This window comes from Coturnix japonica, chromosome 3, assembly GCF_001577835.2.
Source record: "Coturnix japonica isolate 7356 chromosome 3, Coturnix japonica 2.1, whole genome shotgun sequence".
In the NCBI taxonomy this organism is placed as follows: domain Eukaryota; kingdom Metazoa; phylum Chordata; class Aves; order Galliformes; family Phasianidae; genus Coturnix; species Coturnix japonica.
This window is the reverse complement of record NC_029518.1, coordinates 18,204,881-18,229,480: the sequence shown is the minus strand read 5'-3', so window position 1 is coordinate 18,229,480 and position 24,600 is coordinate 18,204,881. Positions and strand designations below refer to the sequence as shown.

At 41.0% G+C, this 24,600-nt stretch overlaps 1 protein-coding gene across 4 annotated transcripts; it reads left to right on the top strand.

Moving 5' to 3' along the window:
* Positions 1-986: 986 nt before the first annotated feature.
* Positions 987-24,425, top strand: KCTD3 (potassium channel tetramerization domain containing 3). Of its 4 annotated transcripts, none has more exons than XM_015857329.2 (18): positions 987-1,446; positions 5,015-5,068; positions 6,443-6,488; positions 7,878-7,951; positions 8,663-8,721; positions 8,917-8,997; positions 9,666-9,791; positions 11,041-11,131; positions 11,759-11,949; positions 14,711-14,826; positions 16,738-16,825; positions 16,957-17,073; positions 18,521-18,691; positions 19,734-19,889; positions 21,076-21,172; positions 22,406-22,590; positions 22,692-22,830; positions 23,165-24,425. In XM_015857329.2, the coding sequence occupies exons 1-18, from the start codon at positions 1,373-1,375 to the stop codon at positions 23,742-23,744; spliced, it is 2,445 nt and encodes an 814-aa protein (XP_015712815.1). In that variant the 5' UTR covers positions 987-1,372; the 3' UTR covers positions 23,745-24,425. The 4 variants fall into 4 exon arrangements, with proteins under 4 accessions (XP_015712815.1, XP_015712813.1, XP_015712814.1 ...); XM_015857327.2 differs by having other exon boundaries at positions 991-1,446; positions 9,666-9,806; XM_015857328.1 differs by lacking the exon at positions 987-1,446 and adding an exon at positions 4,794-4,885.
* The last annotated feature ends 175 nt before the right edge of the window (positions 24,426-24,600 follow it).

The window sequence follows — 24,600 nt, the reverse complement described above, 5'->3', positions numbered from 1 at the left end:
GCTGCTTTGCGTATTAATATTGGATAATGCATATGTGATGTGTGCTTTGAAATGTTCTTGGGATTTTTCTGGAGGGATTGCAAATTATGTACTTTAATTGCACCATCAAGAGGCACTGTCTTGAAAACATGCCTTAAATGATCAGGATAAGCAGGAATTACTTTTTGGCATCTTACTTTAAAAACAATAGAGGCATCTAGTGGAAATGCTTGAGGACTGCAGCTGACAGAGAATGCATCAGTGCACAGCTGATTTTCTCGCATTACTTCTTCCAGGATTGGATGTCATTAATTGAATGACAAATGCCAGCTGTGACTATGCTTTATTTAAGAAGGGGCTGAAGAGGAAACCCAGCCTACATCCACGCTGCCTGGTACACAGAAGGCATGAAGGCCCAGGGTGTGGTGACTGCTGCTTTTAAGTTTTCCCTTCACACCCCTCCCAATGCTTTTGTAAAATACTATTTTTGAGCATGCTTCAAATCCATCCCTGCCCTTGTATAGAAAAAAACAACAATAATATAAATAGGGGGTGGATTCTTGCAGCTGGTTTTCAGTCTCCTGGCAAATTTCACTGAAAATAAATTAAAATACCAGCTTGTATTGAAACTTGGTGTTTCAGCGTAGGAATTAATTAACAAAGCTCACTCTCACAGCTTTAAACCACAACTTTATTGCTTCCTCTGCTAACCGCAGCAGCGTTTATTTCTTCCCCAAATTTCCTTCACTTGCTGAGACAGATTCCTTCCTCAAATTGCACTGCAACCTCAGAGCTGTAGCGTCGACTGGTGTCCCCTTTAAGAAGGGCAGAGCTCGATTAACGAGGGCCGTCTGCCGCTTTTGTTTTCCTAGCGTGTTTTCAAGGGATTTGTTTCGCGTTTCCTCGCTTTTCACTTTTTATTTGTTTGTTCGTTTGTTTTTAAACACTGAAGCCAAGAATTCCGCCTTCTCGGCTCCTTCCCCTCACACCATGACGCCGCAGCCGGGGCGGGCTAGCGAGGAAGGGCAACGCCCCGCTCACCTGCACGGCCCGGCCCCCAGGCTGCTCGGGGACAGCCTCAGGCTCGCAGCCCGCCCGGTTCCGCGATCGTTTCGCGGCGTTTCGGCCCGCCCCGATCCCTCCCCGACCGCCGCCGCGTTGCCATGGCACGTCCCGCTCGGCCCGAGGAGGCGGCGCGGCCTGGCGGGGCCTGAGCGGCGGGAAGCCCGGAGGCCGAGCCCGGGTGGACGCGGAGCCTTGCCCTGGCCGCAGCGCCCTGCGCGGGGCCGCCGCCCCCCACCCCCCGCCGCCCCCGGCTTCGCCACCGTGCCCCGACTCCGAGGATCCGGCGGCGGGCGACGGCGGGCGGCGGCTGGAGCAGGCGGCGGGGAAGATGGCGGGGAACGGCGGAGGCTTTGCTGGAGCTGGGAGCGGGGAGATCGTCCAGCTCAACGTAGGCGGTACCAGGTGAGCCGGGCGGCGGGCAGGACCGGGGGGCGGCGGGGCCGGTGGGGTGGGAGCCCCGTGCGCTGTGCGGGGTGTGATGTGATGGCTGTGCGCCTGAAACAAGGCTCGCCCCGCAGAGCTGGTGGTGTGGGGGACTCGGGGGTGGCACGGGAAGAGCGGACTGACACGATGTTGCAGCTATAGTCCGGAATGGAGTGTTGCTTTATAAACGTACGCTGGAGTTGTGGAAGGTGACGTGCAGTGTTGGTGGATTGGGAGGGAGCTGTAGTAGCTGTGGCCAGCATCGGCGTGATAAATGGTGCAAATGTTCCTGTCAGAATGCGTAGGCATGAAAGCATGTGGATTACGGGAGGCGGTGGAAGCTGAAGGGACGTGGCTTCCCGAGTCTGCACGCAATGCAGACCAGCTCTAAGTCAGTAGGAATTATTAGTATCTTAAGTATAATACTATTACGTTACTATGAGGGACGGCTTGCTCTTTTGGGTACTGTAAAACCTGCTGCGGAGTTCTTTCGCTGTAATAAGACACTAAGAACCTGGTTCTGCCATGAGAAACTGCTTGTGAGTTAGACAAAACTCATCCATAGTGATGCTGTCAGGATAACTTTGATGCTGGTTTGGACCAGGTTTCACGTTACCCTGAATAAGGTGCTTCTTTGCACTCAGTCTTTAGAATTATAGACCAGTTTATTGTTTTTTATCGTGAACAGAATCACAGAGATGCTTCAGTCTTATGTTTTTTAATTGTTCTTACTCATATTATTTTATATTTTGTTTTTAGTTGAACAGTTCTAGATTCTAGAACAAGTACCTTCTGGATTTAAGGAGCATGGAATGTGTACGTAGGCACTTACCTTTCAATAGGTAGACAGTAGGCAATTGTAACAACCTTCTGTGTAAGGATTGATGATCTGGAGAGTGCATGGGCAGAGCACGTATTTCTTCTTTCCTCTCCCCTAGTTCCTGTGGTCTGTATTAGAAACCTGAGACTCTTATTTTTGTTTGGAAAGCTGTCTCTTGTGGGTGATTTAGTACAGAGACCCAGCTGAGCAGAGTTCCTGTGTTTTGACGTGAGATTCCCTGGCTCCCTGGGGCTGCCAGAGCCTCTCTGCTGCATGTGGTTTCTCCAGCAGCTGCGGTCTCAGCTTTTGTGGATTCCTTAGCCAGGAGGGTATGCCCCTTACAAGTTAGCAATCACAGAAATTACATAAAAAACATTAAAAGTTTGGTGAATTCTCTGACATTTAGCCTCCCTCTGCTTATAACTTTGCAAGCACAGTGTACTATGGCTGTTTTACATTGGACATTCAAGCGTGACTGTTTCCAATTGCCTGTGTTATTCTTTGAGATAACAGTAGGCTGCCATGTGCTTCAGATTATTTGAGGATATTGCACACTGTTTACCTAATTTCCCTTTTCTTTGTTCAGCGATCCTGAATGTTTTCATGGTCACATCAGTTTTCCTTACTGCTTTGGAATTAATTTAGCATTTCTTATTGAGTACCATAGAAAATGCAGCTAGCTGTGGTTCTAGTATATTTTCCATACTTTTTTCTATATCCCTATGTGCCTTCCTGGGGAACTATAAGTCCTTTGTGTCTTTTTGTGGCTCCTTCCCACCCCAAACACAAACATAACTGAAAGCTTTAAAGTATCAGACAAGTTAATTCGGCAGTTTGTGAAGACCTTTAAGAGGGTTAACTGGGGGGTTGTTGCATCTGTCCCCTCTGTCACAAGGAATGTCTGGATTAATCCCGGATATAATTGTTGCAAGGGACTGCTTTCCTTCATGCACAGTTCAGTGAATCGTGGATTGCTTTCAGTTATGCGCATACTGTAACTTGGTTAAATGAATTGTACCCTACTCTGGAAACAGAGAAGGGCAGTGCTACAGTGATAAAAACTGTGCCCTAGCAAATCCACGGGTGAGAAAGTATACTTAGAAGTCACTTTCCATTTAAATAGCAAGCTGTTCTGTTATTATTTTTTTCTTTTGTACAAAAGGCTTTGTGCATGTTTGTGCTTAGAACGCTGACTGTAGATTTTGTGCTAAGAACAGATTTGTCATTGTTACGCTTGCAGTGAGTAACTGCACAATCTGCATTCTGTGCAGAATGGATGGCAGTTCCATGTAGCATTCATCCTTCTGACTCCTAAACAACATAAAGCAATGCTTTTTATTTACTTCCCCCCCACCCCACCGGCACTCCAACTGGAAAATACCAGCAGTGAAAAGTATATAAATTGTGTTTATGTACTCGTATCTACTTGTATTAACAAAGGTGTCACACAAGATTTCTTAGTAGTAATGCTAGTAGGAGGCAATGGACAACCAGACAGGTGGTGCTGGGCATTAATTCATTTTCCAAGCTGACAGTCCAGTTGTCTGTCTTCACGTTAAATAAAAATAAAGAAGCATAAGGAGTTTGTAGGTGTTTATTATGTAAAATACTGTCTGGCATAAGTGATGCTGTAACTTCTATTATTTTGTAATATCATTATGATTCAGTGTAGATATTTTCTTATTTTTAACTACTAACGTGTTACTAAAATGTAACTTTACTGTGTCCAGTTCTGGGCTCCCCAGTACAAAAAAGACAGGGGATCTCTTGGAAAGAGTCCAGCGGAGGGCCACTAAGATGGTGAAGGGCCTGGAGCATCTCCCCTATGAGGAGAGACTAAGTGAACTGGGTCTGTTTAGCCTTGAGAAAAGAAGGCTGAGAGGGGATTTGATCCAGGTTTATAAATACCTGAGGTGTGGGGGCCATAGTGGTGAGGCTGGTCTCTTTTCAGTAGTGCGTGGGGACAGGACAAGGGGAAATGGGATTGAAACTACAGCGTAGGAAGTTCCGCACAAATGTGCGGAAGAACTTCTTTACAGTGAGGGTGACGGAGCACTGGAACAGGCTGCACAGGGAGGTGGTGGAGTCTCCTTCTCTGGAGATATTTAAGACCCGCCTGGACACCTACCTGTGTGACGTGGTTTAGGGAGCCTGCTTTGGCAGGGGGTTGGACTCGATGATCTCTAGAGGTCCCTTCCAACCGCTACAATTCTGTGATTCTGTAATGTGGCACTGTGGGCTCCTAAGAGGGCCCAAGAAGCAAAGCTATAGAGAATTAAAATAAAATATTAACTTGTTACTGTAAAATATTTACATGAGTCTTACTGTAGTCTTTTGCACCCTTCAACTCCTAAATGAGGTTAACATGCAGCTAATGACAAATGTGGTGCACTGTTGGTAAACTTATGCTTATTTTCTGGGTTTTTGTATACGTGTGCATGTCTGTATGTTTGTTTATTTTTAAAGCGTTGATGCTGACAAAGTATGAGACCCAAAGAATGTTTGGGACAGTGTTACAAACATGAAAAATGATACTCCAAGTTTCATGCTTAGAAACAATCCGTGCAAGGAAACTGCAACATCTTTGACCTTGTGTAGGTATGTTTCAGAACTCTGAGATCCTTACCTGTTTCATATCAGCTTTGCAGGACATGTCAAAGAATTTGACAGATGAGAATTCCTTCCAATTTGACACCCGATTCTTAAGTTGTAACTGTGGTTTCCTAGGTTCAGCACTTCGAGACAAACACTGATGTGGATTCCAGACTCCTTTTTTTCCAGGTATTTGTAAGAGCTAATTTTTTGCCATAAATGTTTTTATTTCTTACTGCTCTTCCCCCATCATTAGCAAGAGGATGGGTTTGTCTGAAATAAGCTGATATCCAAAATGCTTCTGTCTGGAATGGTGCACAGGCAGCTTACATGTGCTGAAGAGTTGTCACTCCTTATATGGACTGTCCTGGAAATATGGGTACAGATCTGTGGGAAACGGAGATGTGACTGACTCTGTTGTAATAATGCCACTTGTGATTTTTGTGACCATACATAGTAGCACCATCTTTAATATTTCTTGAATTACTGCTGCTCCCCAAGTCAAGTAAAAGTTTTGTGTTGTGCTACAGGATCCATTGGATTATTGAGTAACTGTTTGCTAACCTTTACATCCCTACTGTGACTACTTCTGTAGGTTGTGCTGCTTAGTGTTTGTACTCCAGTGATTCCCTGCTGTGGTCACTGGGATTTATGCCTACCATCCCGATTAATATCAAATACTTAAAGAGAAACCTAAGTCTTGCAGTTTTGCTTTCTTGCATTAGATTTTTTGTACTCTAGACTTCCTTTGAAATAAAAGCCTGGCAGCTGGCATGGACAGGCAGCATTACCTGCTTCTGTTAGAAATACTCAGATAAATGGAGAGCCAGAGAGATGACTCTGAGATCTTTTCTGAGATGTGGAATGAGATGCAAAGGAAAGAAGTCCTTTGCTGTTCTCCTAGTCTCTCAACACTAAACGTACAATCTAAGGAGGTTCATCCTCCGGTACTGAAAAATCTCCAAGCTAACGGCTATCCAGTGTCAGTTGGGATTTGGAAATTGTTTGATATCATTATGTTGGTGAGTTTCCTTTTTGTCTGTAAAATGAGGTTTTAGTGATGTTTTCTACTGATTTGGAACAATAATTTGATCTGATGGGAGGGAAGGTTTAAAGTAAAATAGTGTAAGAACTCATCCATCCATTCCCAGTAAATCCATGCAGAATAGATTATTATTATTTTTTTTTCTTTTTTGGCTGTTTTTACTTATTTCCTTGGTTGTAACAAACTTTGCAACCCTCTGGGTGCCTCAGAAAAGTTTTCTGTCCTTTCAGGCTTGTGTCTCTTCCCTTTGGGAACCTGGAATGTGGTTGTGCATGTTTTAGCCTTTCATTAGGTGTACATGCACAGTTTCTTTGCTCAGGAGAAACACACTGTGTGGTCTCATCAGCCTCCTTCCCAGCACTTTCCCTTACCTAGGCAGTTTTGTGTTAGCTCAGCTACACTGTTTTAGGAAAACGCAACTGGGAGTGCATAAATAGAGCAAACTGAGAGAAAACTTACCTTGTATTCACATTAGCGTGTTCCTTGGTTACATCTAATAATGATTTCCTTTATTTTAGTTTGCTGAGTGGAAGGATTTCAACACTGAAGGATGAAACTGGTGCTGTGAGTAGTAAACGTATCAATAAAGCATTGTATTAATGTTGTGCTTTCAATTAGGTTCTCTCCTAGAGAACATTCACTCCAGGTGCTAATGATTATGCCGCCCAAGTCAGCTGTGCTAAGAGCCTGGAAAATGAATGGTCCTGTGAATGAAAAACATTCACATTCCTAGACTTTAAAAAACTTGTTTCAGCTCTTGACAGCATTTCATTGTTGTATTATATAACCCCCAGTAGTTGTGTTGCTGAAGCCTGTGCTTGTAGTACTGACAGCACCATCCCTGCTGATGAATCTATGAGGAGTAATGTTCAGCTGGACATGTGTTTGTATTTTGACGCTTACCATTTGAACAGGAGGAAAACAGGGGACTTGGAATCACTTGTAAATATCACCGTGTGTTTTCCTTTTGTTGCAAAGAGTGGAGCTTCAATACAAAGTCTGCCATCTTCTCTTTTATAATTTCAAAGCCTGCTTATGTGTTGTTTGTGCTATTGTGATTGGGAGTATTTGATCTGGTCGTATTTGGAGAAGATTTAAAATGTCAAAAAACAGCATTTCCTTTTTTCCTTGCTTGTCCTGAATAGGACAAAGAAAGGTCTTGTAGGTGTAACTATTTGTGTATCGTGCTGCAAAAGTCTGGTTGCTAAACTTTCATGAAAATTGATGACATCTCTGGATTTCTTGGTTCTAATCTTCACTCAGAGATAAAGGAAACAGGAGCAATGTGTGTGTTTTTATGCTTGTTCGGCATTGTACAGACATTGCAAATGCAGTGTCAGTAATTATTTTTTTCAACTGAAAACCTGCTAATTGCTGTATTCCAGAGGGATGGGTAATTGTCATTAGGTAGCTTTTGCATATGTAGTTGAACAATCTTGACTTGGAATTGTAGCTTTGGTTGGCAAATGTAGCAAAGTGGCCATTTCTATCTGTGTTTATGTTCTTCTTACATGGGAAACTAGTTACAACAATGCTGTTGAGCTGTAAGGCACACAAGTACTTTGCTACAAGAGATAGTTGTAGTAAAAACACTTCAAACTTCTGATTTGAGTATGTTAACTGAAATTTGAACACATATAAAGTCTGAGTACCATTGATGTTTTTCGAGTCTCCTGAACTTAGCAGGTTTGTGGATGTTTTGGTGGTGTGCTGGTTTTTTTACTTATTTTTATTAATTGCCATCTACTTGCAACAGTGGTTGGTGACCCTGCACATGGCAGAGGGATTGAAACTAGATGACCAATATGGTCCTTTTCAACCTAGGCCATTCTGTGATTCTGTGATTTTGTGTGTAGACTGCACCCTCTTCAATTCCTCTTTCCCAGACCTAACACGAGAAACACATTGACACTTGCTCCATAATAATGCTAAAAATACAATTTTTCCTTGCAGATATTTATTGATAGAGATCCAACAGCATTTGCACCCATTTTAAATTTTCTTCGCACAAAGGAGTTAGACTTAAGGTAAGAAATTCTGATTGTTTTAAGTAAAAATTAATTGGCTCTGATGCATTAGAAATTGAGCAGATCCCATATGAAAAACAGTCTTACTCAGGTGGATGTCTAATTATAGTCTCAGCTTCCTTATAAACATGGGCCTTTGTCTACAGTGGCTGTATGTGTAGGTGTATGACGTTAGAGGCAAACACAGTCATGGTGTTTTTTTTTGTGGATTCTTATGGTTTAGACTGCTGGCAATGTATTTCTCTACTTGTTTGTCCTTATGAAAGATTACTAATGTTAAGATCACTTTTAGTGGTGTGCAAATATTTAATTTCAAAGTTGTAGTTGAATTGCTATGTCACAGCTTGAAGCAGTGATTGAGTACCTGGTGGGAAAGGCAGGACCAACCCATGGGAGCTCAGGTGCATGCAATGCTCCTGAGTGATTGCACCTGGTGGAGCCACGATCCACCCCTTTCCAGACTTCATTTAAGGGTTGTTAGTGGAGGCAAAGGTTATCTTTCTAGAATCCCTGCGTGCTTGAGGCCTTCCAAAGATAAGCAGATTTTTTTTTCCGTTGTTTCTTTGTCTGCAGCTGCTGTGTTTGGGCTTATCCTCACTTGCTGCAGCCTAGGACTTTGCTACCTGATATTACTGCTGTGCTTTCTATCGCATTATAGTGTTACAAAGGTGTTATCTTACTATGTCCTTTCTTGTTTTTTTTGTTTATTAGGGGGGTGAGTATTAATGTTCTCAGACATGAAGCTGAATTCTATGGAATCACTCCTTTAGGTAATTTAATTTATTTTCTTGTGAGGTTGTTTCATCTTTGTTACTACCATAAGGAATCAATTACAAATCCTTAGTAGTTGTAACTGTGTAGGTTTTCAAACTGACTGATATAGAAAGTTATTTGAATTATGTCCCATTTCCTGGGAAGTGAAATCTACGACCATACTGTTTTGTTGGTTTTTTTTCCTCCTTCAGTTAGGAGACTGCTTCTATGTGAAGAACTGGAACGCTCATCTTGTGGCAGTGTCCTGTTTCATGGCTACCTGCCTCCTCCAGGTACTTTTCTAGTTGGGTCTTATGTTGAGCTGCTTATTGCTTCAGTATGTGGAGGCAATTGGCAATCAAACTATTCAGAAAAAAAGCTTTCATATGGAAAGGTTAAAGACAACTGGTTGTACTGAACACAGTTCTGACTGAAAAGTAAGACATTTCAGTATGCAATATGAAATGATAAATTTAGAGTATTGGAGGAGGAGTGACAATTTCTACTAAATAAATTGTGTTTGATAGTAGGCCAGAGTAGAGGCTCTTCAAGTACACTTCGGTTAATTGGTGGAAAGTGCTCTTCTTTCTGGTGATGCAATTACTTTATATGCCCTATGCCAGTAGACGACAGATCAACACAAATCAGCTTCCTTTAGTGATTACTGCGTGTGAGATTTCTACTTCTCTGCAGAGATGAATGCATTTTTTGCATTAACCTGAAGACTGGGGCATAACTTTTGTTCACAAGTTTCTGGAGGTAGGCATTCACAAGCAGTTTAAGAAACTAAGTAGAGAGCAGAAATGTTTTATTTCAGTACTGGGATATGGTCTAATTCTTACAGGTGATGGATTAGACTTTGGATTAATATAAAAAATATTCTGAATTTTGAAAACAATTGAGTGTCTATTATATTGCTGCAGTTTATGGAATGAGACAAAGCATCTCTTTTCTTTTACAGGCATTCCCAGTCGTAAAATAAATAATACTGCTGGGCCACCAACTGATGCTAGAGCTGGTCAAAACTGCTCTGAGAATGATATTCATGGTGGTGGTGTCCAACCTACACTTGCTGGTCCTGGAGAAGGTACAGTCAGGCTAGGTGAGGGGTGTCATTTTTAAAACCAAAACAAATTGCAAGGAATTGTTGTCATCAGAAAATTAAAAACTGTGTGGTTATTTTTGGTTCAGTCTTTTTTTCTTTGTTTGCCTGATCTTAAATCAATGAACAGTTACTTAAACAGTCCTCCCTATGTAGTATTTAAGGTTCATGGTTGTGCAGTCAAGACACTGGACTGAGAAGGAAGGCAAATCAAAGTTCTTCATGCAACGTTAGTACGGATGCTTAGATAAATGCCTTACACCATCCTGGAAGCCAGGAGAAAATACTGTCTGTCCAGTGTCTCTTTGGTCTTTTTTCAAGAGCGTGAATCTACTTCTTGCTCTTGTTTCTTTTCCTGGTATCTCTTTTGCCCTCCAGAAATCGGGAGTCTTTACTTCAAAGATAGTATTCAGTTGTTTGACTATATCAAATATTTTCTATATAAAATATTTAAAAACTGTAAACAAGATAAGATTGAATTGTTATTTTCCAGCTATTGGGTTTGTAAGTGATATTATGTTCTTAGAACTGTTACTTATGTTATAATTGTATAAATTGTAGCAGTGTTAGGGAGGTCTCGAGTATGGTAAAGGTTGAATGTTAAACACAAGAACAATGAAAATAAACTTTTTCTTGAGCTGCTGCAAATTTGGAAGGGGGCAGTCTTGGGAAAAGGGAGATAGAAGATGCAGTCTTTAGGCCTTTCCTCTATAGTGTATGAAAGCTGAGAACAGAGAAATAGCGTAATAATGATTTTCAGTGCCATTCAGTTATATATCAGGAATATATATAAGGAATAATAAGATACTGTAAATTTAATCAGTCTGTAACTGATACAGGGTTGCATCGTCTGCTTGGATGAAACCTTTGCAGAAAAAGGGTATTGTTTATTATTTGGTTACAATCCTTGATTTTTTTTCTGCTGTATTATCAGTTTTTAAGACTGTTTTCAAGGAAATATGCCCATATACTTGCCTTTTTTTTACTTAATGAAAACTCTTCATTGTAGATGCTGAGATGAAATGTCTTCCTTCTTGGTAAGAACTCTGCTACTTGTAAGGACTGTGAGGGATATCAACATCTAGAATCTGTCTGAAATATTTTTTGTAATGTTATTAACAAAGTTTCTTTTGAATATCTGAGTAGAGAATCCTATCCCATTCTAGATATATCTGCTCATCTTCTCTCTAATTATCCATCACTTGACTGGCTTTGGATTTATTGTTGTTTACAGGCTTTCCTGTGGACCCACGGAAAGTTCTAATAGTAGCTGGCCATCACAATTGGATAGTAGCTGCCTATGCTCATTTTGCAGTTTGCTACAGGTATCAATGAAGTTACTTGTCAGGCTATAGAAGTCTATCAAAAATAAATTAAGCTTCTTGCTTTAAACAACAGAATAGTCTATCCTGAAATGACATTAGATTGTATATGTTCAATGTGACTAATGGACTGGACAGTGAAACTTATGCTTCATGAAATATAAGCACATATTTAGACTTCCTTTTTGGCTGTTTGTAACAGTTGTTATTTAAATACTTAGTATAGTTTTTAAAAGGCTGCAGCAAAGCACAATGTGTCATTAAAAATACTTTTTCCTTAAAATACTGCAGAAGTTGTTAAATTCTGTTAATAGGTTTATGAGAACGTCTTAGTTGCTTGCAAGGACTTATGTATATTGCAGTCCTACTCCTAAGTTGCTGCAGTATAATTTATTCCATGTGCTGTGTGGGAGGAACACAGCAATCTGTGGTGCTCCAGGCAGGGTGCATTGAAACTATGGCTGAATTATTAGAGATGCTTCTACTTTCTATGTTAACATTTATGTAATTTGAATGCTGAGATTCAGCATGCTCTAGTTCAGTTGGGAAATCCACCTTTGGTCAGGTTTAGACAGTATTGTCTGTTTCTGAATCCTTAACCTCTTCTCCCTGTTACCTTTGCTCTTTCAGAATCAAAGAATCATCTGGATGGCAGCAGGTGTTCACAAGCCCCTATCTGGACTGGACAATCGAGAGAGTGGCTCTCAATGCTAAGGTGGTCGGAGGACCTCATGGAGACAAGGATAAGATGGTTGCAGTTGCTTCAGAGAGTAGCATAATCTTATGGAGCATTCAAGATGGTGGTAGTGGCAGTGAAATTGGTAATTGCTTGTTTGTTTTTATTTTACTTTAACCAGAAAGTAGCTTGTGAATTTATTTTGGGCTATAGAGAATAAGCGTTTTCAAAAGCTGACAAATCAAGCCTCCTGTTAGAGCATATTCACTTTCTTTCCTGTTGTACTGGAAGAATGTTTTCTTAAAGTGAAAAAGATGAAAAAATAATCTGCTTACTGAACAGATACTGATTGATGCTTGCTATTCAGTTTTTATGTGGAGTTGCAAATTGGAGTTAACTGGAAGTCCTGTGGAAAGTTTGAATATAGGCCACAGCATAAGGGAATAAAGCTACTAAGGTGGAGATCTAGATACTGAGGGACTCTGTTCTTTTTTTGCCTTATTAAAGCCATATTTTTACACAGATGATAAGATTTCAGGTCTCTGCTAAATATAGTTAATAAATGGCATTTAGAAAAAGACAATTTGTTCTTTGTATAACTCGATATCTAGGTAAGGAAGATGTACTCTGTTCTAACCTAAGCATGCAGGAATTCCTGGTTCATCTCCCTGACACTGAAAGGCACAGTTAGGAAGGATTTGAAACAGCAAGAAGAGATTTTTAGAAGTAAGTGTTCCTTGGTATTGACCTGGTGGTTAGTCTGACCCGCTGTTGTTCAAATACAGGGCAAATTTGGGAGGCACTGAAGGGAATAATATTAGGAATTTCCTTTAGCATAATCCTGGTTATATAACAAGCTGCTCTTGTTCCAATGAGAGGTTGTGGAGTCCCCTCCAGAGATATTCAGAATCTGCCTGGACACTTTCCTGTGCAACCTGCTCTAGGGAACTTGCTTTAGCAGTAGCAGTGAACTAGATAATCTCCCAAGGTCCCTTCCAAACCATATGATTCTCTGGAGCTTGTGTTCTGGTACGTGTGCCTTTAATTGAAAGGTAGACCTTACTTTAAAGGTGATCAGGCAATTTCTAGCTCTCGTAAAGTTCTGTTAACTGAAATTATGACTGAAGATGGGGAGAAAAAAAGAAAATGAGGGAAGTATTTTTGCCAAACAAGCCATACTGCATTGGGGTGACTTTGTGAAACCAAGGAAGTTCCACTTAGTCTCTCTTGCAAGAGGAGGCCTGGGAGAGTAAGTGCCTATAGGGTTGAATCTTTCATCTGGCTAATGTTGATCAGAATGTGCTGTTCCTCTTCTGGATAATAGATCTTATTGCTTAATCTAAAGCAACTAAAATATACTTGTATTTAATAACAGTAATAATTTGAATATAACTGCCTTGTTTTCTTATTGCAGCAAATGCTTACAATCTTTGTGCTAGAGTACATGGCTAACATCTTGTGGAAGAAACTACTTATCCCAAGTGGTCTTTGTAGCCTGGTAATGCCATCCACAGAAAATTGCGTGGACTGGCGTCTTTGTGACAGAGCTCTCCCAGAGAGCATCCCTTCCTTTCAATATTACTTACATAAGACACTACTGCTGGATTGCTGCTGTAAGCAGTATTTTACTGAGAGAGACCCTTAATAGAAGAGCCTGTCATTATATATAGCATTGTCTCCCCTGTGGATGGTTCAAGATTGTTGAGCCTAAGCAGGACTGACACTTCAAATTCCTCCAGATCCTTCACACTGTCTTCCTTCATTTCTTCGAACCTCATCCTACTCTGGAGTAATCAATTCTAGTTGTTTTTGTGGATTTTTTATTATTGCTCTTCTCACAGTACCCTGTACTGCTGAATCTTATCTGCATTGAATGATTGTACTGTGCCTTGGAAAACAGTTTAGCATTGTAATTAGAACATAAGTATGGAGTTTCCCGAGGTTCCTTATTGAGGTGTAACAGAATGCTGCTTCTTGGTTAGGGGTGGCACTATAAACCTCATTAAGTTTACAGTGAGAGGCTGAGGGTGACAGTTTCCTGGACTGGTTCATTACTGATGGTGAGATGTGCTGTCGCTACTGTGAGCTGGAGTAAAAATGGTAGCTCATGAATTTGCAACACATGAATTCTCCATCATAGGGAAAGGTCAAGACATGGCCCTCAGCGGGTGAAGTTATGTGTGCTGTCTTTTGGGGTAGGAAAGGGATGGTCCTTTTGGATTTCCTGGAACCCAAACAAACCAACTCTAACTGCTGCCTTGTGACAGTGACTAAGGCCGAAGGCTGGAATTTTGAGAGTCAGGCTAGAGAAAACAACCTTTCTCTTGCAACACTGTATTGCTAGGCCCTATGCCAGATTGAAGACTGTGAAGCGAGTTGCTGATCTTGCCTGGGCTACCCACACACGCTGTATCGCCTGGACTTTGATCAGTTCTGGCTGATATTGGTGTCTATGTTGAAAAATAGTGTTTTGTAGCAGAGAATTTGCCCTGTTATATAGTGTTATTTTGCTTTTTGTATCTGTTGTAGTTTTCATGGAAATAAATAGGAGTCATTACTTTCAGGGTGATCTACTCAGTATGTCTGGTTTCTAAAATGAGTTTTAAGACAATTTCTGTTTGATTGGACTTCTAACAACAATAACAACAAAAAAGACAAACACAAACACACCATCATAATGTCATACTGCCATTTAATTTAATGGAACCATTTGCTGCTTGAATGGTACTTCATCTAGTTCACAGAGAACCTAGCTTTGGCCACTCTTTACTTGCTGCTGTAATTTAAAAGAAAAACAAAACATGATAATATTGGAAAGACTCCATTGTTACTACTTTTCCTCTTTATTTTACATGAGCCTCATAGATTCTTTTTTTCTTCTTTTTTTTTTTTTTTTTTTTTTGTAGGTGTGTTCAGCCTTGGAGTCCCTGTAGATGCTCTCTTCTTCATTGGCAACCAGTTGGTGGCTACAAGTCATACAGGGAAAGTAGGAGTGTGGAATGCTGTGACTCAGCACTGGCAGGTGTGTTCTGTTTGATTCCCTGAATCAGTTTATAGTAATCTATGTCTTTCTAGTAGAAAGAATTAAAAAAAAAAATAAATCTAAGAGCAAGTGTGAAATGCTTACCATGGGGTGATGTTTAGTGGTACTACCAAGCATGGAATCATGGAATCACCAAGGTTGGAAAAAACCTAAAAGATCATCCAGTCCAATTGACCACCTACTACCAATAGCTCCCACTAAACCATGTCCCTCAACACAACATCCAGTCATTCCTTGAACGACTGCTTTTTAGATATTCAGATAAAAGGACCTGGTAAGCTTTGGAGTAATAAATGTCATCTGTGCTTACATTTGAATGTTTTGTACGTTTGGAAAACAAAACAAAACACCACCAGAATTATAACAAGGAACTTTTGGAAATGCGTGTATTTAATTCCTGCACCTTTAGAAATATACATTAAAAAAGAGTGATCTCTGGAGATCTCGGTGGGCTACTCTTTGGTAGAACTATCCATGGAGCCTTAACAGCATTTGCCTTGCATTTGAATGCTTCTGGATGTACTGACTTTACTCATTTTGTCAGAATGCACGTTAAATAGGAAGTCTACTTACTGAAGGAGGGGTGTTTAGGATAGTGCACCAGTGCCTCATTCAGACCAAAATCTTTGTGTCCTTTCAGATTTTCTTTCCCAGTGCCTTTCTACACACTTTCAGAATTGCCCTTTTTAAATTTTACTTCAAGGAAACTTAGTTTTTACAAAACACTCCTTCATTGCACTGCAATTTTTGTGTTTGAGGTAATTTACCCTGAGAATGTGACTCAGACCTCTGTCTATAATGAGTTCTGGCATCTTCTCTACTTGGAGATCTGAGCAGCTGAAGGTGCTTTTCCTAGTACTTCTTCCTCTGGCAACTTTACAGTAGCACGCAAAAAGAAGAGGGTAGTTGGATACATCAGTAATGAAATACTTAACATAGGAGAGCTTAAAGAAAGCGTAATATTTGCTATTGCAGAATAGGAGATAGCAGGTAAAGCAGTAGAATTTGATAGACAACTCAGACTGTGAAATGAAGATTCTCACTGGCTATGTTTTACCAATTTCTTATGTATGCTGGTGCTCTGTTTCCATAATAAATGGGGAATAGTTCATATCATAGCAGGTGCAATTTCTGAATCACCTCTGATGTTCCTATCTCAGCTGCAGAAGAAAAGGTTTTCCTTGTTTTCTCTGATCTCTCTGACCCAGAAAGTCATAGTGCTGTTGGCAGCATTTGTGGGTCCACTTGTTCAGGTCTCTCCTTGCAGTTGTTAATGAGTTCTTCAAGGCTATGAGTAATGTGGTGCATCTGTTAATGTCTTCTTTCCACCTTTGTTGCTTTTGTAAACACTTGCAGGTGGGAAAGCTTCCTTACATACTTTTGATCCAAAGAACCATAGACCATGTTGCACTTTCACTGTAGACTAAGATGATCAGATGCTAAGACATTGCTTTTTTTTTTGTGGGGGGGGGGGGGGGGGGAGGGGGGATGCTTTTTGCTCTTGTGCTGCTACATCATTTTATCTCTTTTCCTATTTATGGAGATCTCAGCCTTTAGCAGATATATGGAGGCTAGCAAGAGGTTACAAAAACTGCAGATAGAGAAAGGCGTAAAGTTGTTTGGGGGAGGGGGAAGAAAGGATAGACAAAGTGTAAAGTATGCTCATTTTGCATGTTTGGTTTGCCCTTGTTTTTTCAAGATGTGGTTTAGCTGCAACCCTCTAAGCTAAGTGCCTTCACACAGATAAGGTTGTATATGAGAGCATGCACAACAGCTTCAGACCAGTAGTTGGTCTGTTCTTATGTATTCTCCAACAAAACATACTAAAAACGAGTCTGAAAACTGAGGAAGTAGTAATCTGACTTGATTTGTTTCTTCTCTTTGCCATAGGTCCAGGATGTTGTTCCTATCACAAGCTATGATACTGCTGGGTCTTTTCTGCTGCTGGGCTGTAACAATGGCTCTATCTATTATATAGGTAAGAGAGTGTAGGGAGGATTAAAAATATAGTGGTACTGAGCAGCTTTGTTCCTGAACTCTTCAGTTGGGCTAAGTCACATCACAACAACCCTCTATTCAGAGGAATAAATAAACGTCTTTTTCCCACAGACATGCAGAAGTTCCCATTGCGGATGAAGGACAATGATCTTCTAGTGACAGAATTGTACCATGATTCCTCCAATGATGCTATAACAGCGCTCAGTGTCTACCTCACACCTAAAACAAGTCAGTATTGTATTGTTGTTCCTTAAGCAACACTGTTTCCTCAGTGTTACAGATTTTTTTTTGTTCCATTTGGACTTTCTGCTAGCAGGGCAAAAGCAGATGCTTGTACAGAAACAGCGATTTTTTTTCCTTTAGTCACTGTCAAAGGAATTATGACCTCTGAATGTGACTATGCACCAAATACTGTAGTTCACTTCTGGGCCCCTCAAGGTAAGAAGGATATGGAGCTGCTGGTATGGAGTGTATGCAGAGAAGAACAAAAGTTGGTGGAGGACCAGAAAACAAGAGTTATGAGGTGTGGCTGAGGGAACTGAAGCCATTTAGTCTTTAGAAGGGGGACTGAGGGGAGATCTCATTGCTCTGGAAATGCCTTTAAAAGAAGTTGCAGTGAAGAGAGCATCATCTCTTTTCTCAGATGACAGGTGATAGAATATAAGGAAACAATCTCAAATTCTGCCAGGAAATGTTTAGATTGGATATTAGGAAGAATTTATTCATGGAGAGGGTGGTCAAGCATTGGAACAGGCTGCCCAGGGATCAGTGGTGTCCTTGTCCTTGGAGGTATTCAAGAGACATGTGGATGTCAACTAAGGGGTGTGGTTTAGTGATCAGGTTTGGTAGGTCAGATTGACAGCTGGACTTAAAGATCATTAAGGTCTTTTCTAACAGAGGTGATTCTATGAAATGGTACATATGCAATTGCATGCATGCATATACATGTACATGCATGTTGTTATATGTTAATGTGTGTATATATATATATATATATATGATGTATATTAACACTTTTCCATATTGTACTTTTAAACCCTTCACACAGGATGCACGCTTACATTATAAATTGTATTCACTGAAATACTTAGTGCTGAATTCTAGGGGCAGAAACACAGCCATACCATTCTAACCTTCTCACTACCAATACACTAAAAAATATGTTCATATTCAGCTGACAGGTGTTCAGCTGTTGTTTTTATACACTTAGTAATCACAGTACAGCTGTTTTTTAAATGAAGGGGAAAACAAAAGAACTTGAAAAAACTATTTACTTGTATATCTGTATTGATATCATAGTGACCTTTTTAGCTATAGTCCTTCCTGTTCTTGCATTGCTGTCCTTCCATTTCCCTCCTGCTAAGGCAGAAGTAAACAGCATGTGGCACATATTGACCATGTCACTGTGAGGAGTGGCACAATATCCTCCTAGAATGTAGAACAAGATCTTCAAATGACTTTCTTTCCCATCACCTCCAGAAGGAAGGTGAGAGGACTGGGAAAGTGGGGACTTCTACTAAGACAGTTTTGAAGTGTGCATTGTGGAACTGAAAAAACCTCACTTAGAAAAACATGGTCTCTGATCACAGGAAAAAAACGAGTGAAAAGTGTTTAAAATACGTATTTTCCTTACTTTGGAAACTTGGAGAAAGGAACAACTGTTTTCTTGCTGTAGGTGTAAGTGGCAATTGGATTGAGATAGCGTATGGTACCAGCTCTGGAGCAGTGAGGGTGATAGTACAGCACCCTGAAACAGTTGGATCTGGGCCTCAGCTCTTTCAGACTTTCACAGTTCATCGGAGCCCTGTTACGAAGATCATGCTCTCAGAGAAACACCTGGTGTCAGGTAATTTATTTATTCTTGTGCACAAATCTGCATTGGTGGATCTCCTTATTTCTGTCCACTGAAGTTTTTGTATGCATTACTTCTTAATTTCTTTGTTCTCGTATGTGATAGAAATGAGTTGGATAGATTTTGAGGGGCTTGATTTGTTTACATTTTCTTTTTTTAGAGTGAACATTCCTCAAACACTTTAGCATTTAAAAAGGCTTAGACTTTAATTGACCTGGAGCATCTAACCTTTCCTTTTATTCCAGTGTTGCCATTTGTGGAAATAAAAGGGTTTGTAAACAAATATTTCACTGCTAAGTTCTTCTGTTGGGGGCAAATCCCTTAGGATTTGTCTTGTTTTTGCAACTTTTCAGGAGCTTTTTTAAGTTGCAGCAAAGCAAGCACTGTCCCCTCTTGGATTGTAGAAAAAGCTTTCCCATGATTTCAGAGGGTTCTCTTTCTTGTCTTCTGTCATCCATCTCCCAGTCTTTGTTATGCTGTCTTATCTTTGGCTCGGGAAGGCATTTGTTGCTTCCAGAGAGAAGTAAATCTCTCCTTCAACTGAAAGAACTTGTTTCAGAGTCCAGCAACCAGGACATGGCAGGGGACTGATTTACTTTCATTCAAATCCCTCATTGCCAGAAAAGGGCACATTTGTATGTAAGAAGATGAACGGATGAATGAGACAGAAGAGCACTTTTGTATAAGGGTTCTGCTGCCTGGTTGTTCTCATGACATGCCTCATCCTTGAAGTTGCACAGGAAGTTGTATAGGCTACTGGTGCTGACCCAGTCAGACCTTAATGTCGGTCGATCATTTATTCCACCTCCCTATTTTTTCCTGCATTTCTGAAGGTTGAGACTGAACTTAAGAGAAAACAGGACATTCGCAACAATTTGTACACTGTTACATAATTGTTTGTTGTGGCTAGATCACTAAATCCTGTTTGATCACTCAATCTTGAAAAGCTAGAGAAACTGTAATATAGATAATATTGAAGTTTATCTTCAAGTTGTCATCCCTTATCCATGTTACTGTACACCTTTTTCCTTTCTAGTCTGTGCAGATAACAATCATGTACGGACATGGACTGTGACTCGGTTCCGAGGCATGATTTCAACTCAGCCAGGCTCGACCCCTCTTGCATCATTCAAAATCTTATCCCTGGAGGAAGCAGAGAGTCATGGCAGTTACTGTTCTGGAAATGACATCGGTAGGATACCTCTCCAATTTGATGTGCTGAGGCTGTACTTTAACTGGTCTCATGTAGGTTTAACAGAGGCTATAATATGCTTGCCAGCTGATGAGCGTATGCTGTCATATACTGCAATTACCCAGTAATGGTGGGAATCAGTAATACTTACCTGGAAACTTACATCATTTAGCTGTGTAGAGTGTGGGCACTTAAAGCACTTACTTTACTATAGGAAAAATGAGGAAAAAAAAAACTGATCATAAATGCTATACCTTTTCATTGGGTAAACTCACGTAGCATTTCACTTTTAATGAGGGAATGACAGAAAGCATGGAAGAATATATTCAAAGCAGGTGAATGTAGCAAGGTTTGAGTTAGTTGCAACAGTTTACTTGTCGTTTGGTTTTAAATGATGAACACAGAAAAATCATGGAGTTGTTGTAAAGTTTACTGAAGGCCTAAAACTGCACAGGCAAATGATGGAAGCACACTGCTATAGCAAGATATTCAAGGCATGTGTGTCACTAAATATGAGTAGCTGGGCAGTCTAGATTCCTTTGTGGTTAGTCTTGCAAATGAACCTTAGATGAAGAGGATGCTGTATGAGCACAGGGAGAGGTTACAAGAAATCTAATCAGGCATTCAACATCTGAAAGCTGCAAAATAAGGAAGTATTTACGTGGTGACCTAATGTGGGGCTTTGTACTGACATGGTAATTTCTACAGGGGCATATGGGAAACTCAAGAACTGATGTCCTTTAAAACAAATAAGAAGGGAATACTCAAAAGTGTTCATAGTGGTGAGGCCAGTCTTTTCGGTGGAGACAGGACAAGGGGAAATGTACATAAGCTGGAACATAGGAGGTTCCGCATGAATGTGCGCAAGAACTTCTTTACAGTGAAGGTTACGAAACACTGGAACAGGCTGCCCAGGAGGGTTGTAGAGTCTCCTTCTCTGGAGATATTCAAGTCCCACTTGCACGTGTACCTGTGTGACCTGGTGTAGGGAACCTGCTTTGGCAGGGGGGTTGGACTCGATAATCTCTAGAGGTCCCTTCCAACCCCTGCAATTCTGTGGTCTTTAGTTTGCTGGGCCTGATGCCCAATCATTATACTAATATGTAATTGGGTCTTCATGGCTATGTGGGATGTGGGAGTTGAAACTATGAAAATATTGAAAGTGATTTATTTTTTTCTTTTCTAGGACCCTTTGGTGAACGTGATGATCAGCAGGTGTTTATTCAGAAAGTTGTTCCCATCACTAATAAGCTATTTGTAAGGCTGTCTTCAACTGGGAAAAGGTATGTCCATGTTCAGAGTTTTAAATGGGAAAGAAGCAGTTCTCCTTAAGTGTCTGAGTCTCCTATCCTGTGGAGATGCCTGCTGTTGCATTTAGCAAACTTCTCACGTGTTTGACAGCTTTGGCTGTGTTCTGTTGTGTGAGTTTGTGACGGAGCTTTATACTTAATGATATAACTTAAAAAACACATGGCATGTTGAAGAATGTGGTTTCATAAATGCGCATGGTGATAGCTTACCTGCTGAGTTCACAAAAGAAATGTTTGTGAGCCTGTACAGAATCTGTTTCTCTCCTCCATGGTGCCAAGGTAACTCTATATTTCAGAAACTAATGCTGGAATTGCAGATGGTGGTAGGGATTGTGCTGCTCAGGAAGGCAAGGGGAAAACATTCTCTCTCTTCCTTTACAGTTGTCTTGGAATGTATGAGAACTTATAAGTACTTTCAGAAATGAGTGGTTGTCTTTTACATCATGTATGCAATTATTTATTTAGGCTTGACTGCATCATACTCTACTACAAGGCAACAGATGAAAAGGTTTTATTTCCAGTTAGACTAGGAAAGCAGCAGGAAGTCAGAAAAGATGGTACATCTCAGTTCTGAATTTCTTATTATTCTTACGTCTCTTTCGTGCCTAATAACTTCAGATCTGGGAGAAAGCACTGATGCTTTAACACTCTTGGCAGTTGAATTGAGGAAAGGAGCCTTGTAGATTACCGGTATGATTTTTTACTTCTGTCGGTTTTGCATGTATTGGAGACTTTTGCTAAATTTCTTATTTTGGCATTTGTTCTGTAAGAACATTGTTATTGACACATTTTTGTCTTCTGACCTTGAATTTATCATCCTTGTTTTTTTAAACGGCTAAATGGCTTTTTATATGGCTAAATATGCTTTCTGCAGCTTAGTTTTCTGGAGTGTCTAGCACTGGAAGAGGTCATTGCTGTCATTCTAATGTGAGCCTTGGATTTCTTACAACTGTGGATTATAGAAGGACACTGAATGTAGCGGGGTTCCCTACTAAGCAGTAATGCTGCAAATGGGAGGCAGTAGGACAGGGAGAAGGGTACTCTCTGCAGGTGAGCATCATGTTAGCCACACATGGGAAGAACTTCTAGCTGAAAGAAAGATCTTCCTGAGTGCAAATTCATTGCCTTCTCAGAAAATCAAAATTGTACTGCTTTTACTGGTCAAGCTATGCCATGTGAAAGTGTTTTTGTTTTTTCTTTCTGTAGAATCTGTGAGATTCAGGCAGTAGACTGCACTACCATCTCATCTTTTACTGTCCGGGAGTGTGAAGGATCCAGCAGAATGGGCTCCCGACCCCGCCGTTACCTCTTCACCGGACATGCAAATGGCAGCATCCAGATGTGGGACCTGACCACAGCAATGGACATGGTTAATAAGAGTGAAGATAAAGGTAAGCAAGTTGTGTTATGCCAGGTCTGCTGTTCCTTTTCTGTTACCGCTTGTATGTGACTAATACAAATGGGCTCCAGCACTAAGAACCATCTCTTTCAGATGTTGGAGGCCCTACAGAGGAAGAACTGCTGAAGTTGCTTGACCAGTGTGACTTGAGTACATCTCGCTGTGCCACACCCAACATCAGTCCTGCCACCTCCGTAGTTCAGCCAAACCGGCTGCGGGAGTCTAATTCCAGGTAGGTCATAGAGTGAAAGCAAGTTTTACTCTTCGGGTAGGTGAGGGCAGGCTTGATGACCAGACTGCTGCATGAACCCATGCTTGTAAGTATTGTAAATTACGCATATGCTTCCTGATTGCTGTTGGTTTATATGTGTGCACATTATAGTACCATATGAGAATGTGAAGCAAGTGGACTCAAAACTGTTGTGTAGGACTTGAGTATATTGCTGCCCTAAGAGGAGTGGGAACAGATTTTGCAGAACTGGCTGTTATTGTTATTGTCAGTCTTAAATCTGCTTATTTGTTGTTCTTACACTGTTTCCTTGTTCTTCTTTGTTGGTTTCTGGAAGCCTCCAGCTGCAACACCATGAAACTATCTACGAAACAGCTACGTATGGTTCTGTGCGGCCATACAGAGAAAGCCCACTGCTGGCAAGAGCAAGGCGGACGGAGAGCTTTCACAGTTATCGGGACTTCCAGGCTTTCAACTTATCCAGCAAAAGCCCAGTAGAAAAGTCAGCTCCTGTAAATGGGAATTCAAGCCAGACAGAGGGCAGGAAGTCAACAGCTGAAGTCAGTGCAGCTGAGAAAGCAGTCCTGACAACAGCACTTGAAGTGCGAGGCACTGGTGTGACAGAGGCAGGTGGGTGTTGCAGTATAGAGGTTCACAAGCTGCCAGAGAGTTCTCTGGATCTCAAAAGAAGAGGACCAGAAGAGGAGGGTGAAGCCAAAGCAGAAAGCAAAAAGAAAACAGGGTTTGAAGGAGCTGGTTTCCTGGGAAGGAAGAAAGTGCCTCATCTGGTTTCTGCACCAGGGCTTGCTGAAGGAGGGCCTGAGTTACCTGGTGCGGCTTCTCCATCACCTACAAAGACAGCTGCTTCACCACGTCACAGGAAGAATGATTCATCTTGCCAAGACTACGGCTTGTGAAATTGTGACTGGTGGCAAAGGTGGAGGTGCAGTCTGGCTGCTAGCAAATATAACACTGCATGTTGTGGGTTTCTTCTTGAATGGGATTTTGTTCCAATAACCTGAATGAAAATTGTAAGGAGGTAGGTTATGAGTGAGTACTTGGCTGCTGCCAAACATTGGATTGGAAGAGTTGTCCGCATCAGTGTGTGGCTTTATGTAATGCTCCAAAATGAAATGCGGTACTTGGTCCAAAATATTGTTGTGCATTCTTGAGTAAACATGGTCAGGCATGTGCTATGTTGTGGTAATGTTGGAAGGGGGAGGGGAGGGTGCTAGAGAAATACATGGTTGCTTGGTGGAAGACTCGTTTTAGACACAGCCACACATAAGTCTGTAGAGCTGCTGCTGTCTGGAAACTGAAATGTATTGTCCAGGTAAAGGAGGAAGCTATTTAAAATAGCATATTATATTGCCTCTTTGTCCTAATAAATTGTCAGAAAAATGTTGCTTGTGCTTTCTGAAAATGCATGGTATCAGATGATGGGTTTTGCTGATTGTGACTGAGAGCATGCATAAAAACATGCTTGGTAAAATACACTGAACTGGCAGTCTCCTGAGAGCTTCCTTGTCACTTCCTCAGGAAAGAGAAGAGAGGTGAATATGGTGTAATAATTCTCAATTACAAGTGCTTTGACATGATATTTCCTACATGTGTTTTGCTATTTGCTTGATGTTTGCTACTGGGTTTGCTGTGGGTGATGAACAAATTATATTGCATGTAGTTTAGTAATACACAAGCAGAAGGGAGAGCTGTGACAGCAAATGTTTAATAGGGAACAGGAGAGGAGGCTTTCTACCTTAGAAAAAGGGAATA

Bases quoted from the DNA above. Each gene is read 5' to 3' on its own strand.
- KCTD3 (XM_015857326.1), top strand. From the start codon at position 4,809: ATGAAAAATGATACTCCAAGTTTCATGCTTAGAAACAATCCGTGCAAG. The intron at 6,489-7,877 runs GTGAGTAGTAAA...TTTTCCTTGCAG, and splicing joins TGAAGGATGAAACTGGTGCT to ATATTTATTGATAGAGATCC. The intron at 8,998-9,665 runs GTACTTTTCTAG...TTTCTTTTACAG, and splicing joins TGGCTACCTGCCTCCTCCAG to GCATTCCCAGTCGTAAAATA.